This window comes from Macrotis lagotis, chromosome 1 (genome assembly GCF_037893015.1).
Source record: "Macrotis lagotis isolate mMagLag1 chromosome 1, bilby.v1.9.chrom.fasta, whole genome shotgun sequence".
Classification (NCBI taxonomy): domain Eukaryota; kingdom Metazoa; phylum Chordata; class Mammalia; order Peramelemorphia; family Peramelidae; genus Macrotis; species Macrotis lagotis.
Window position 1 is genome coordinate 916,409,662 of NC_133658.1, and position 12,903 is coordinate 916,422,564.

The following is a 12,903-nucleotide window of genomic DNA, read 5'->3' on the forward strand; positions in this document are numbered from 1 at the left end:
GACTAGTGACCAGTGAGGCCAGAGGCCTGAGGATGTAACAGGCTGCTCACCTTCAACATGGTAATGGACTCAATGGACCCTTCTGGACCTAGCACAAGGCTTGGGCAGTTGACTGGCCCAGAGTCAGGAAGACTTGAATTCAAATCCAGCCTGAAGCACTAGTGAGCCACTAAGTCCTAAGTCCTGTTTGCCTCAGTTTCCTTATCCATAAAATAAACTGGAGAAGGAAATGGCAACTTGCTGTAGCATGTTTGCCAAGAAAACTACAAGGTGGGTCAACGAGAGTTGGACACAATTGAAATCACAGAACCATACTAGAAAATAATGAGGTTTGATTCCAGTGAGTTTCCAGGCTTGAAGACAGGCTCATTTCTATTTGTTGGGCACATCTCTTAACATGTCCTCTAGCATGAGGCTTTGTTGAAGTACTTCATCGCACTGGGGCATTTCTAATCATGGGATGACTTTATTTCTTAAAATATTGTCTTTAGAGGCAGCTAGGTGGCGCAGTGGATAAAGCACTGGTCCTGGAGTCAGGAGGACCTGGGTTCAAATCTGATCTCAGACACTTAATAATGACCTAGCTGTGTGGCCTTGGGCAAGCCACTTCACCCCATTGGCCTTGAAAAAACCTAAAAAAAAATATTGTCTTTATCAGAATTCTTTTTTTTTGGGGGGGGGATAATACTTGCAGACCTACTCCAAATAAAATAATCAAAACAGAACCCCCAAAGCCTAGCTCACAAACCTTTGGGGGGGGTGCCTTCTGAAGATGCCTGGATCTTGTAGCTTTTCCTAAACTTCTTCTGACAATGGGTTTGAATCAAGTTTCACCGATCATGATGACTTTATACCAAATTTTCTATCGAGGCACCCATGACAAGTGCATTTTCCTTATAGCAGTGATTAGCAGGCGCCCCCCTTCCCCTCTATCTTTGGGGCGCTCTTGCAGTTTCTGGAAGCCCCCGCCCCGGGGGACCGCTTCTGGGGACGGCCCGTTAGTGGGCGGGTCAGTTCCAGAGCTCTGGGAGCGGCTCATTCCCTGGTGCTTCCGTTCAAGGATCCCGTTTCCATGGTTACTGCAGCATCTCCGACGTTTACGGCTTTGCCGCTAGTGTTCTCTTCCACTCTTTGTGGCCCCCTTTGGGGCTTCCTTGGCAAAGATGCGGGGCCGCCCGCCGTTCCCTCCAGCTCGTTTTGCAGGCGGAAACCCCGGCAGATGGGGTGAAGGGACTTGCCCGGGGTCCCCCAGCTGGCCAGTGCCGGGGCCCGGATTTGAACCGGCGCCCCATCTGCTGGGACGGGCTGAATTCTGCCCGAGGGGCGCTGAAAAGGATGGGGAACCCCGGGGGTCGGCCTCGCTCTGCTCCGCGGGGTGTCAGGGCAACGCGCCTCCGCCCCGGGGCCCCCGCGCTCCGTCCGGCGGGTCCGGGCTCCCGCTGTCGGGGCACCGAGGGCCTGGGCACGGGCAGACCCCGGGGGTCCGTGGGGAGGCTCGCCGCGCCGGGCCCGCAGGGGGCGCTGGAGGGCCCCACACGGAGCCCCGTTGCGCGCATGCTCTCTTCCGACCTGCGCAGAGCGGGGGGGGCCCTCCGCGGGGCTGCGCGCACGCGCACTCTGGCGGGGGAAGCGGCCGGGCGCGCAGACGCGCATGCGCGCCGTCCCCACCGCCCCCTTTCCCAGGGGCCCCCGCGGGGCAGGCAGAAGCGGCGCCATGGCGGGCAGTGAGTGCGGGTGTCGCCAAGGACTCGGGGCTCCGCGCGGGGGGGAGGGGCGGAGCCCGCGGACCCCCGGCTGGGCGCGTGCGGGGGGCGGGGGCTGCTTGGGTCAAGATCACGGCTGGCGGGGTCGGGGGTCACGGGGTGCCAGGCGGGGCGGGTGGAAAGGTCAGCGGCGCCCCTCTCCCCGCCAGGGCTGGGCCGGTTCCTGAAGGAGGCCTGGGCCAAGGAGCCCGTGGTGACCGTGTCCTTCGCCATCGGCACCATGGGTGAGCGCGCAGCCCGGGCCCTGGGGGCCGGGGCGGGACCCCCAACGTGGGTAGCCGGGGGGCTGGCCACTGGGGAACCCGAGGGCAGAACTGCCCGGGCCAGGCCCCCGGAGCCTAACCCCGCCGTCCCCCTTCCAGCTCTGCTCCTGCCCCCCTTAAGCCCCTATAGCAAGTACGCGGGCATGATGAACCGGGTCACGCCTTACAACTACCCTGGTGAGTCCAGAGAAGGGGCCGGGGCCGGGGCCGGGGCGGGGCGGGCGGGCCGGGGCCGGGGGCGGGCGGGCCGGGCCCCTCACACGCCTCTTCCCTATCCGCAGTTCCCGTTCGAGATGATGGCCACATGCCCGACGTCCCCAGCCACCCCCAGGACCCCGAGGGCCCTTCCCTCCAGTGGCTGAAGAATCTGTGAATCCGCCATCTGTTCCCTCCCCCTCCCCCAATAAACATCCTGGTCTTAAGCGAGTCTCCGGAGCCGCATGGGAGGCAGGAGGGGAGGCAAAGCTTTATTGGGGGGTGATGTCAAAGGGAGGGCTGGCCAGACTGGGGTAGGACAGCAGCTTGTCCGGGCCTCGAGCTGCCCAGCCCGGGGTGAGGGCCTCCTCCGGCTCGAAGCCAAAGTCATCCTCCACTTTGATCTGAGGCGGGAGAAAGAAGGTGAAGGAACTGGAGCTGGATTCCTGGGAAAGCTCATTTTGCCCCCATCTTCCCCATCTCCGCGGGCTTACCTGGCCCGGGCCTAGCTCTGGAGTCAGCAGTGCCCCGCTTCGGCGTCCATCCCGGGGTGCCCTCCGCCTTTTTTTCCCGCTGGGGCCTTCCCCAGGTGGGGGACTGCTGGGCTCCAGGGGGCGACGAGGGGGAGGTGACAGGCTTTCCTTTTCTGGGGGCTCATTCTCTGCATTTCCTGGGGTGGGGGCATCGGGGCCTTGGCTACCCTCATCCTAGCATGGGAGCAAGGCAAGAAGTGAGCATTCACTCTGGGGAGCAGCAAAGCCTCCCCACCCCCGGGGACCCAGGCCTCACCTCCAGGACGATAGTGAACTGGCTCTTCCTGTAGTCATCTCCATAGGAGTCCAGGACTCGCATAAGGAACCTGGGGCCGGGACAGAAGCCTCATGAAATGGAAAAATCAGAGCCTCAGGGTTCCAGGCTTGGCTTGCCCTCTGCTTTTTCAAGCTCCTCTGGTGGATCAGACTGATCACTCCTTGTCTCCACCCACAGGCCCGATGTAGTGACATATAGCTCTGCCCTCTTCACCCCCCATATGGCTTCTGGCTGTGGAGGGGTCTTCTCTGAGGATGGAAACCTGGGGGACCTCTCTGGGTTCCTTATGGTCAGCCTAGCCTTATTCTGGAACCTCACCTCTGCCCTTATCACTTGGCCCTGCTCACCTCCAGCAGTGTTTTATCCGGACCCCTCTCACATTAGAAGGGGTCCTCGTTGAGGGGGTTTGCCTTTGTATCCAGTGCTTAGCACAGAGTAGGTCAGTGCAGGGAGGTGACATCTGAGCTTTACCCAGGAGGAGGAAAAGGGAGAGGCACAAATGGGAGCAGGAGCCTGTGTGTGTGTGGGGGGGGTCGCGGAGGTTAAGATGCCAGTCTGAAGCGTGTGTTCTATCCTGAAGGCAAGGGGAAGCCATTTAGGATTTCCCAGCACGGAATGTCTATTGTCAGAATCATTACTATGAATTTAGAATCCAAGGCCCTGCCTACCTCCTTCCCCAGGGCCCCAGGCCCTTCCCCGGCTGGGGGGGTCTCACCGTCTCTCTTGGCGCAGTCTCCTTGTGATTCTCTGCACCTGGTGAAGTCTGTTCAAGACCCGCTCGTTGACCTGGGGGGGCACTGGAGATGAGACCAGGGGCCCCGGGCCCCGGGCGTCCCGCAGGTTCCCCGCAGGGTGCCATCTGGGCGCCGCCCCCGCCCCGCACCTGCTCGATCTCCCGGCAGCGCCGGCCCAGCGCCTGGTACTTGCGGCGGCTCAGCTCCCGCTGGCGGCGCCGCCGGCCCCGCGCCGCCTCCTCCTCCTCCTCGCGCTCGCGCAGCCCCGGGCCCCCCAGGGCGCCCCCCACGAACTCCACCTCCGTCTCCAGCTCCGACTCGAGGATGTGGCCGCCGAAGAGCGGGGGCAGCGCCAGCTCCGAGCCCGGCGGCGCCGAGAACTCCTCGAAGCCCACGCCGGCCATGGCGCTGCGGGGGGCAGAGGGGTTCGGGGGGCCGTCACCCCCGCCCCGGCCGCCCCCCCCCCAGCCTCTCCTTCCTCTTCGGATCCCAATAGCCCCTCCCCGGGCCCTCGATCCCCCTCCCCCGGGACGCTCTCCCCCAGCCTCCCCTCCCCCTTCTTCGGGGTCCCCGGCGCCCCCTCCCCGAGCTTTCCCTTCCGCTCCCCCGGGGCCCCCCCCCCCACGGCGCCCCTCCTCCAGTCCCGCACCTACAGCCACAGTCTTGGCTGGGGCGGCCGTGGAGACTACAACTCCCAGCAGGCTCCGGGGCAGCCGGCCCTTGCACAGCCCAGAGCTCCGCCCCGGCCTCTCCTGGGAGCTGCAGTTCTCCCCCGCCCCGCTTGGCCTCAAGGTCCATGGCTCTGAGTCCCCGGCCTCCCTGCGGGGATCCGGCGAGCCGGGGGCCCGGGCGTCCGGGCCGTTATTCCTCTCAGCGGCTCCGACATCCAGGGCTTCCAACCTACCCGGCCTGGAGGGGGGCCGGAGGGCCCCGCGACTGTGCCTCGGCCGGCCGTGGACCCCCGCGTCTCCCCGCCGCTGCCGCCGCCGCCGCCGGCGCCGCCGCCGCTTCTTATTGGTCCTCCCGGGGAGCCAATCGGCTGTCGCTGGTGTCGTCACCACGGCGCGCCGCCTCCCTTGAGGCCCCGGAACCGACGGCAGGCGGAGCCGGGGCGCCGCGACGTCACTGTCCCGCGACGCCCCCTCCCGAGAACCCGCGGCGGCTGCCGGAGAGCTAGCAGGTGAGCGGCCGTTGGGGGGTCGGGGCGCGGCCCCCCGCTCCCGGGAGTGTCGGAGACGATCCGCGGGGAGGCTCGGGGGCGGGAGGCGGGGGCCGGGGCTCCCCGGGACGGTGCCCGCGCTCCAGGCGGGGGGGCATCGAGGCCGCCCCCGGGCGGAGCTGCTGAGGAGAAGCCGGGGCCTGGCCCAGCTTGGTCCGGCGTGGGCAGGGCCCCGAGGCCGCTCCCCCGCGTGGGGCCAGGGCTGCCGAGATCGCGGGGGGAGGTTGGAAGTCAAGGGGAGACCCCCCTCCGCCCCATCCCAGTCAAAGCTCGAGACGCGGGGAGCTCTCCGTGAACCTGATTCTGCCCTGGCTGCCCTAAGGCCGGACCGCGGTAGAGCCCGGCCTCCAGCGCGAGACTCGGGAGTCAGCATGGGGTGATTCCAAGGAGCCAAAGCTGCCTGCGAGCACCCCTCTTACTTGGGGGGCGTCTCGCAGAAGAAAGATGGCAGGTTACAGCGTGGGATGGGGGCATGTAAGCTCAAAGGGGCCTTCTTTTACAGTTGAGGACACTGAGGCCCTGAGACTTAGTCCCTTGCTCAGGGTCATGGCGGTAGTGAGTGGGGGAACCAGGGCTGGAGTCCACCTGCTGGTACTTGGAAGGAAGTGGGGGGAGAGTGTTCCAGACAATTCAAGCAGAGAGGCCTTTGTGGCTGCACTGCCATGGTGATGGGAATGGTGGCGGGATGGAGCCAGGGCAGAAAGGCCCCTCGGTGATGGAAGCTGAGACACCAGGCCCTAAGATTGCAGAGCACTAATGTGCCTCCTCTCCTTGGATCCCCACAACATCACTTTTAGATGTTAGCACCCCTATTTTACAGAGGAGGAAACTGAGACTGACTGGGGCTACATAGCTCAGTGTGAGTCTAAAGCAGGATTTGAACCTGGGTTTTCTTGGCTCGCAAGGCTAGAGGAGTTGGCACGTTCTCCACTCGGTGCTCTAGAGCTTTTCAGATTGAAGTTTGGCGAGGGGTGGGCAGAAGAAGGCATTCCAGGACGGAGAACAGTGGGGAGCTGGCTTCGGCCTTATTGAGACAGATTGGTCCTGGATGTAAAGGACAGAAGAAGCAGGCGGTGGGAGTGGGGGGGGGCACCAGAGATGACCTGGAAGAACAGGGAGAGGTGAAGGGAAGACAAAGAAGGAAGAGGAAGAGATTGAGGGAGAGAACCCAAGAGATCAGAATCAACGAGGGAGGCTAGTGATGGAAGATGATGGCGTCTTGGTTGTCTCTGGTGCCTGAGGTGGAGATGGGTTGGCATGAGAGCCAGTGTGCAGATATATTCAGAATGGAGGAAGACCTGGGGGCTGGGAGGTAGAAGGGATGGAACCTGCAAGAGCCACCCCCCCCAAGGGGAGGTGGCAGAGGAAGGGTGTGCCAATGAGAAGGGAGTCTGGGGAAGCTGGTCTTGATGGAGGCCAAGCAGCCAGCTTGGGAGAGAGGGCCGAGAGCTTGTAGCCACCAGCAGGGGCAGGGGAGAAGGACCAGGGACTTCACCCAGTCTGGATACCCTGCTGCCCAAGGTCCCATGAGACCAGGGAATATACCAGGGAAGCTGGTAAAAATGCTGGTGCCTTGATCCCTGGGGCCTGGATGAACTGAAACACTTGGGAGCTCAAGGTCCTTGGGCCTCATCCTGAGATAGTGAAGGCATGCGCCCTGACCAGAAGACCCACAACCTGGGGGGGAGCATATCTGGCTCCTCAACTGTCAGTTAATCTGATGGGGAGGGGAGGTGGGGGGGGTGTAGCTGCCACAGGTGGTGTGGATGGCCCGAAGGAAGACCCAGTCCTGCCCGTGGGACATGTGCCCCTCAGCTCCGTGTGCTCTGCCCATCTCTCCTTCTGCCACCTCCTTGTTCTTCCATGTAGCAGTCTCTCTCTGTCAACCTCTTGCTTTCTCTGTGTTTTCAGGATTTATTTGTATCCCCACCTGCCTACAGATTGACACCCCCCCACCCCTCCCAACTTGGCACAGACCTCAAACAGCTGGTCACCATCTTTCGTTTTCCTTCTCTGTGCTTGTTTATTTGTCTGTCTGCACTTTTATCTCTGCTTTTTATGTTTGAGAAGTCATCTGTCTGCACCTTTATCTTTGTCTCTTGCCTGGACCAAATCTGTTACCTAGGCCTTTTAAAGCCTGAGGCTGTGTGTGTGTGTGTGTGTGTGTGTGTGTGTCCCACCCCTTTATTTTGGCCTCTTCTGTATGAGACAACTGTCCTTTTGCTCCTTTATCTCTGCCTCTTATATATGAAGCCTGGTTTGTCTGCATATTTATCTTCTTCTTACGTATGAGGCTCTCTGCATCTGAATGTCCTCTGCCTCTTGTGTAGACCACACTTGTATGTCTGTCATCTTGGCCTCGTTTGTAAGGCCATGTCTGTCCGTCCATCTGTCTGTACCCTTATCTCTGTCTTTGGGTGCACCTGTCTACATCCATTTTGGTGCTGGTCCACCCAGTCTTTATGGCAAGGGAGGCTGACATGATGACTGGCCTTGGGTGCCGGCTCTGTCTCTTCCTCAGCATGTCCTTCCTTTGGTCCCCATTGAAGCTGATATCCAGGCTCCTTCTGAATGCTGTTTCCTCCATGTCTTCTGCCCCTCTTTGCCACCTCTGGGTTCCAGGGAGGATCAGCCTCCACCTCTGCTTTCCTTGCCCTGGGCACCACACACACACACTCATACTGACTTCCCTTGGCTGGCTGTGACTGTCTCATCCTCTGACCCCAGGGGGTGCATCCTTGCCAGGGTTTTGCCCTCAGACCCAGCCTCCTCCTCCCCCATGGATGAAAGCCTGGGCTCTGTCTAGTGGCTCAGCTGCTGGATGCCCCAGGGTCTCCTTTCAAAAACCGGGGGCTTGGTTTAAATGTTCTAAGGGACTCTTGGATTTGGGCTTTCTTTGGTTTGTGGCTGACTCCTCGGGCCGGGAATCTTCTAGGCCCCAGGATGTCGCTTGCAGATGAGCTCCTGGCTGACCTGGAGGAGGCAGCTGAGGAGGAGGAGGGGGGGAGCTTTGGGGAAGAGGAGGAGGAGCCTCCCATTGAAGATGTTCAGGAGGAGATGCAGCTGGACCTCTCAGGGGACTCGGTGAAGAGCATTGCCAAGCTATGGGACAGCAAGATGGTGAGCAGGAGAGGGAGGGGGTGGACGGGGCTTGGGGACCAGAGCCCCAAGCCGCGGCTTTGACCTGAACCTTCTTCCCCTCAGTTTGCTGAGATCATGGTGAAGATTGAGGAGTACGTCAGCAAACAGGCCAAGGCTTCTGAAGGTCTCTGGGCCCCTGGCACCATCACTCCCTTGGGGTTATCTGGTCTGCAAGGCCATGGAGCAGGAGGGAAAAGGCCCAGGGTTTGGAGTCCAAGGACTTGGGTTCAAGGACTTTGGATAAGATGTGTCTTGTTTTTAGGGCCCTGGGGTCCCCTGTGGTTCATAATACAAGGCTGTGCTACAGTACTGTGTTGGACCACAGAGGGGGTCCAGTTCCCAAATCCCACTGCCCTCCAGGCCACTGAAGACCCACAACTTGAGCCAGTAGCATTTCCATGAGGAGAAACCTGAGGGAGGCCTCCAGAGGAGGCAGAGGGCTTCTTTTCTTCATTTAGGAACCTCCTAAGTGTGGGGGGAGGGGAGACAAGGAGCCCCGCAATCCATATGGGGGCAAAGCCTCTCCACGTCTCCACTGGCATCCCATGTCTATCCTCTTAGCCAAGGCTGGGGTCTGGTCTTTCCATTGATCAGGTTTGGGGGTGCTGGGCTTTTCTCTGCATCTGTTATTCCTCATTGAACGTTTCATTTCTCAAGTAGGAGTGTCCCTGACCTCTACCCTGGGTGGGCCTGGCCAGCAGGATGCCAACTGACCCGTCCTCTCTCCTCAGTGACAGGCCCGGTGGAGGCGGCCCCTGAGTACCGGGTCATCGTGGACGCCAACAACTTGACTGTGGAGATTGAGAATGAGCTGAGTGAGTGAGGGAGCCAGGGGGCTGCTGGGAGGGGTGAGGGGCCTCGGGAGGGAGCCCCCAGCCACCCTCTCCTCTTTCTGCAGACATCATTCACAAGTTCATACGGGACAAATACTCCAAGCGCTTCCCAGAACTGGAGTCTCTTGTCCCAAATGCCTTGGATTATATCCGGACTGTCAAGGTGAGTGGGTTGGGGACCCTCCTGGGAGGGGGTGAGCCCATGTATCTGCTTCTGCTTGGGAGGGGTGGGAGGGAGGAGGGACATGACCAGGCTGAGGGAGGGGGAGCGGGGAGAACCAGGCTTGTCCAGGGAAGGAGACCATGCGCTCTTTATCAGATAGGATTTAAAGGACCCTCAAAGTCCCCCTCCTTTACCCCTCAGGAACTTGGAAACAGCCTGGACAAGTGTAAGAACAATGAGACCTTGCAACAGATCCTGACCAATGCCACCATCATGGTGGTCAGCGTGACAGCCTCCACAACCCAGGGGTACGTGGGGGGCCTGGACTGCCAGCTCCTTTCTGCCTCAGCTTCTGTAAAAGTGAAGGATCCGGGCCTCCTCGGGGCAGGGTCACCTGTTTGGCTGACGCCTGCTGACTTGGCCTCTGAGCCCGGGAGCTAACGAGCTCAGTCAGGGTCGGAGGGGAAATCATGGCGTTGTCTGGGGAGGGGGTGGCACGGGATTGAGGAGGCCCCACAACCCCGCTCTCCAGGCAACAGTTGTCAGAGGAGGAGCTGGAGCGCCTGGAGGAGGCCTGTGACATGGCCCTGGAGCTGAACGCCTCCAAACATCGCATCTATGAGTATGTGGAGTCACGAATGTCCTTCATTGCTCCCAACCTCTCCCTCATCATCGGTGCCTCGGCCGCTGCCAAGATCATGGGTGAGGCCCGGGGACCCCGGAGGACGCCTGGGGAGTGATCCAAGGGATGGGGCCACCCTGGGAGAGAGGGCTGGGGAGGGGGGAAGCCCCACTTGCCTGATGGTTCGCCTGGCCCAGGTGTGGCCGGAGGCCTGACCAACCTCTCCAAGATGCCAGCCTGCAACATCATGCTTCTCGGGGCTCAACGCAAGACCCTGTCTGGCTTCTCGTCCACCTCCGTGCTGCCCCACACGGGCTACATCTACCACAGCGACATTGTGCAGTCGCTGCCCCCGGTGAGCCCTCCACCTCCATCCTGAGTGCGTCTTTGTGTGTGTGTGTGTGTGTGTGTGTGTGTGTGTGTGTCTGTGTGTCTGGTACATAGTGCGTGTGTGTGGTGTAATGTATGTGTGAGTCTGTATACATATGTATGAGTTGTGTGTGGTATATATGGCATGTGAGTGTGTGCGTTGCACACTGGTCATCCTGGGAGGCAGCAGCAGTTCTTACAAGTTTTGATTCATAGACGAGGGGTCTGAGGCCCAGGGTGCTGATGGGCCTGCTGTGCCTCCCCCTTCCACAGCTCCTTCTCTGGGAGCCTCAGTCTCACCATTGGCACAACGGGACCAGGAGATCAGTTAGACATCAGTGCTTTTAGGTTCTGGCTTTTAATGGGTGGTGGGTCGAGCCGGTTAGTGGCCAGAAGAATGCTTTGGAGCACATCAAAACAAACCCTCAAGATTCCAAAGGAAGCGCATTAGGGTGGAATCCCAGGACCAAGCCAACCGCTTCCCCCAGGACTAAGGTTCAGCATGCCTGCTCTCAAAGCCCTCTGGGAAAGTTCAGGCAGAACCTTGTGACAGTGCATCCTGTTCCCCTCAGGATCTACGGCGGAAGGCTGCTCGCCTAGTGGCCGCCAAGTGCACCCTGGCTGCACGAGTGGACAGTTTCCACGAGAGTCCCGAGGGGAAGGTATGAAGGGGCTCTGCTCTGCCCCTGGGGCTGGGTCTGACCCCCTAAGGTGACTCCAGGAGCCTTGGTCTGAGGGAGTGGGGGGTTGAGCCTCACCAGACACTGCCTCTTCCCTATGTGTGACTGTGGGCCCCAGAGAGGGGAGCTCCAGGGTGGGGGTTGTCCCCCTCCCCCACGTGGGACTCCTCCTTCTGCCTCATATTCCTCCCCCCCCAGGTAGGCTATGACCTGAAGGATGAGATCGAACGGAAATTTGACAAGTGGCAGGAGCCCCCCCCTGTGAAGCAGGTGAAGCCGCTGCCCGCTCCCCTAGATGGGCAGAGGAAGAAGCGTGGCGGCCGCAGGTGAGGACCATGGGGCCCGCTCCCGGGGTTCGCTATGCTCACTGGCTAACTGCATCCCTCCCCTCCTCTGTCCCTTTCCCAGGTACCGGAAGATGAAGGAGCGTTTGGGGCTGACTGAAATCCGCAAACAAGCCAACAGGATGAGCTTTGGGGAGGTGAGACCCCGCTCCGACCCCCTCTGGTGGGCCGGGCCCTCTTTGGGGAGGCAAGACCTTTCCCTGGCTCCATCTGCCCTGCCCCCCCTCAGGCAGGCTGGACTCTCATGGCTCCTTTTCGTTTCCCTAGATCGAGGAGGACGCTTACCAGGAGGACTTGGGCTTCAGCCTGGGCCACCTGGGCAAGTCAGGCAGCGGGCGAGTGCGCCAGACCCAGGTCAACGAGGCCACAAAGGCCCGGATCTCCAAGACTCTGCAGGTGCGGGGCAGGTGGGGCTGTGGGGGGGGGGCTGCAGGACCCCTGGAACTGAGCTTGGGTGTACCTCCTGTCCCAGGGCTCTGTCTCTGCACCATCAGGGCAGAGGGGGAGCCAGGTGCCAGGGGCTTCTCTCGCTCTCCATAGCGGACCCTGCAGAAGCAGAGCGTGGTCTACGGTGGCAAGTCTACCATTCGGGACCGGTCCTCCGGGACTGCGTCCAGCGTGGCCTTTACACCCCTGCAGGTACAGCCTCCAGCCTTGCCCTGACCAGGGAAGAGGGGCGGCAGAGGTCTGGGTGGGGGAGGGGACGTGAAGTTGGGGGCTTCCCCTCCCCCTCCTGTATGTGTGGGGAGGGGGTGTGAGACCCGGGGGGGGGGCTGCCCCCTGGCCCAGGGCCAAAGCGGGGGGCTGGCTGCCCCCTCAGCGCCCCGTGCCCCTCTCCTCAGGGCCTGGAGATCGTGAACCCGCAGGCAGCAGAGAAGAAGGTGGCGGAGGCCAACCAGAAGTACTTCTCCAGCATGGCCGAGTTCCTCAAGGTCAAGGGAGAGAAGAGTGGGGTGCTGAGCACGTGATGGGGCCCAAAGCCGGCCCCCCCTCCAGTTTCCATTTGTAATTTTTGAAAAAAAAATTTAAAAACCAAATAAAAATGTTGAATAAAGGGGCTCGGCCTCGTGCGTGTGAAAGGCCGGGCCGCCTCGCCGCCGGCCTCAGTTTCCCTTTGGGTTGCTGGAAGGTCCCTCGAGCCGAGGATCGGGGCCCAATCGGGTCTCCGTTCTCCCAGCCCCGCGCCCTCATTGGCCACTGCGCGCAGAGCGGCGGCTGTACTAGCCAGTGGCGCGGGGGAGGGCGTGGCCGCGGGCCCCGCCCTCTGCCCGGCGCCCAGTGGCCGCCGAGCCCGGTCTCCGGCCCGGGGACGGCCGCGGGGACTCTGGGCTGCGCCGGCGAGGCCCGGGCTCCCCCGCCGACCCGGCCGAAGAGGAGGTGGGGAGGGGTCGGGCCCCGGGGGAGCGCCCACAAAACGCTGGCCGCGGCTCCGCCTCTCGGCCAATAGCGAAGCTCCGGAGGCAACCGCCCGCCAGTGAGCGCCGAGCTGCGGACGTTCGGACACGCCCCCTCCCGCCAGACGTGGAGGCGGGGCGGCCCTCGGGGCCGACCAATGGCGCGGCCGCCGTCTTCTGACGGACGCGTCGAGCCTCACACTGCCGTGTTGTTGTCCACGGGGGGTAGGGCCGGGACCAATGAAGCCCTGCCCAGGCTGCCTCTCCTGGCCAATGGCAGCAAGGCAGCACGCTCCCCGGAGCCCGTGAAACTTCGCCCAGGCTCTGACTGATGCCGCAGGTCCGGCTCCGCCCCCTCGACCAATGGGGCAAA

At 61.7% G+C, this 12,903-nt stretch overlaps 3 protein-coding genes across 5 annotated transcripts; 2 read left to right on the forward strand and 1 right to left on the reverse strand.

Moving 5' to 3' along the window:
- The first annotated feature begins 1,148 nt into the window (after positions 1-1,148).
- Positions 1,149-2,448, forward strand: NDUFA3 (NADH:ubiquinone oxidoreductase subunit A3). Of its 2 annotated transcripts, none has more exons than XM_074219844.1 (4): positions 1,149-1,224; positions 1,913-1,987; positions 2,126-2,203; positions 2,308-2,448. In XM_074219844.1, the coding sequence occupies exons 1-4, from the start codon at positions 1,164-1,166 to the stop codon at positions 2,397-2,399; spliced, it is 306 nt and encodes a 101-aa protein (XP_074075945.1). In that variant the 5' UTR covers positions 1,149-1,163; the 3' UTR covers positions 2,400-2,448. The 2 variants fall into 2 exon arrangements, with proteins under 2 accessions (XP_074075945.1, XP_074075944.1); XM_074219843.1 differs by lacking the exon at positions 1,149-1,224 and adding an exon at positions 1,518-1,724.
- A 21-nt stretch (positions 2,449-2,469) lies between these two features.
- Positions 2,470-4,751, reverse strand: TFPT (TCF3 fusion partner). Of its 2 annotated transcripts, none has more exons than XM_074219842.1 (6): positions 4,670-4,751; positions 3,915-4,173; positions 3,747-3,817; positions 3,011-3,080; positions 2,716-2,928; positions 2,470-2,625 (listed from the first exon to the last, which is right to left on the reverse strand). In XM_074219842.1, the coding sequence occupies exons 2-6, from the start codon at positions 4,167-4,169 to the stop codon at positions 2,494-2,496; spliced, it is 741 nt and encodes a 246-aa protein (XP_074075943.1). In that variant the 5' UTR covers positions 4,170-4,173; positions 4,670-4,751; the 3' UTR covers positions 2,470-2,493. The 2 variants fall into 2 exon arrangements, with proteins under 2 accessions (XP_074075943.1, XP_074075942.1); XM_074219841.1 differs by lacking the exon at positions 4,670-4,751 and adding an exon at positions 4,415-4,651.
- An 87-nt stretch (positions 4,752-4,838) lies between these two features.
- Positions 4,839-12,202, forward strand: PRPF31 (pre-mRNA processing factor 31). The gene is made up of 14 exons (XM_074219840.1): positions 4,839-4,945; positions 7,920-8,104; positions 8,189-8,249; positions 8,857-8,940; positions 9,024-9,121; positions 9,323-9,429; positions 9,654-9,823; positions 9,941-10,098; positions 10,685-10,774; positions 10,991-11,118; positions 11,201-11,273; positions 11,404-11,532; positions 11,677-11,775; positions 11,979-12,202. The coding sequence occupies exons 2-14, from the start codon at positions 7,928-7,930 to the stop codon at positions 12,102-12,104; spliced, it is 1,500 nt and encodes a 499-aa protein (XP_074075941.1). The 5' UTR covers positions 4,839-4,945; positions 7,920-7,927; the 3' UTR covers positions 12,105-12,202.
- The last annotated feature ends 701 nt before the right edge of the window (positions 12,203-12,903 follow it).

What these genes read in the sequence shown, in the direction of transcription:
- NDUFA3 (XM_074219843.1), top strand. Translation starts at nt 1,652, where the DNA reads ATGCGCGCCGTCCCCACCGCCCCCTTTCCCAGGGGCCCCCGCGGGGCA. An exon ending in CTTCGCCATCGGCACCATGG is followed by an intron (nt 1,988 to 2,125) that starts GTGAGCGCGCAG and finishes TCCCCCTTCCAG; the next exon opens with CTCTGCTCCTGCCCCCCTTA. An exon ending in CACGCCTTACAACTACCCTG is followed by an intron (nt 2,204 to 2,307) that starts GTGAGTCCAGAG and finishes CCCTATCCGCAG; the next exon opens with TTCCCGTTCGAGATGATGGC.
- TFPT (XM_074219841.1), bottom strand. Translation starts at nt 4,563, where the DNA reads ATGGACCTTGAGGCCAAGCGGGGCGGGGGAGAACTGCAGCTCCCAGGA. An exon ending in GCTGCCGGGAGATCGAGCAG is followed by an intron (nt 3,818 to 3,914) that starts GTGCGGGGCGGG and finishes GTGCCCCCCCAG; the next exon opens with GTCAACGAGCGGGTCTTGAA. An exon ending in CAGAGCTAGGCCCGGGCCAG is followed by an intron (nt 2,626 to 2,715) that starts GTAAGCCCGCGG and finishes CTCCCGCCTCAG; the next exon opens with ATCAAAGTGGAGGATGACTT.
- PRPF31 (XM_074219840.1), top strand. Translation starts at nt 7,928, where the DNA reads ATGTCGCTTGCAGATGAGCTCCTGGCTGACCTGGAGGAGGCAGCTGAG. An exon ending in TTGTGCAGTCGCTGCCCCCG is followed by an intron (nt 10,099 to 10,684) that starts GTGAGCCCTCCA and finishes TGTTCCCCTCAG; the next exon opens with GATCTACGGCGGAAGGCTGC. An exon ending in GGATCTCCAAGACTCTGCAG is followed by an intron (nt 11,533 to 11,676) that starts GTGCGGGGCAGG and finishes CGCTCTCCATAG; the next exon opens with CGGACCCTGCAGAAGCAGAG.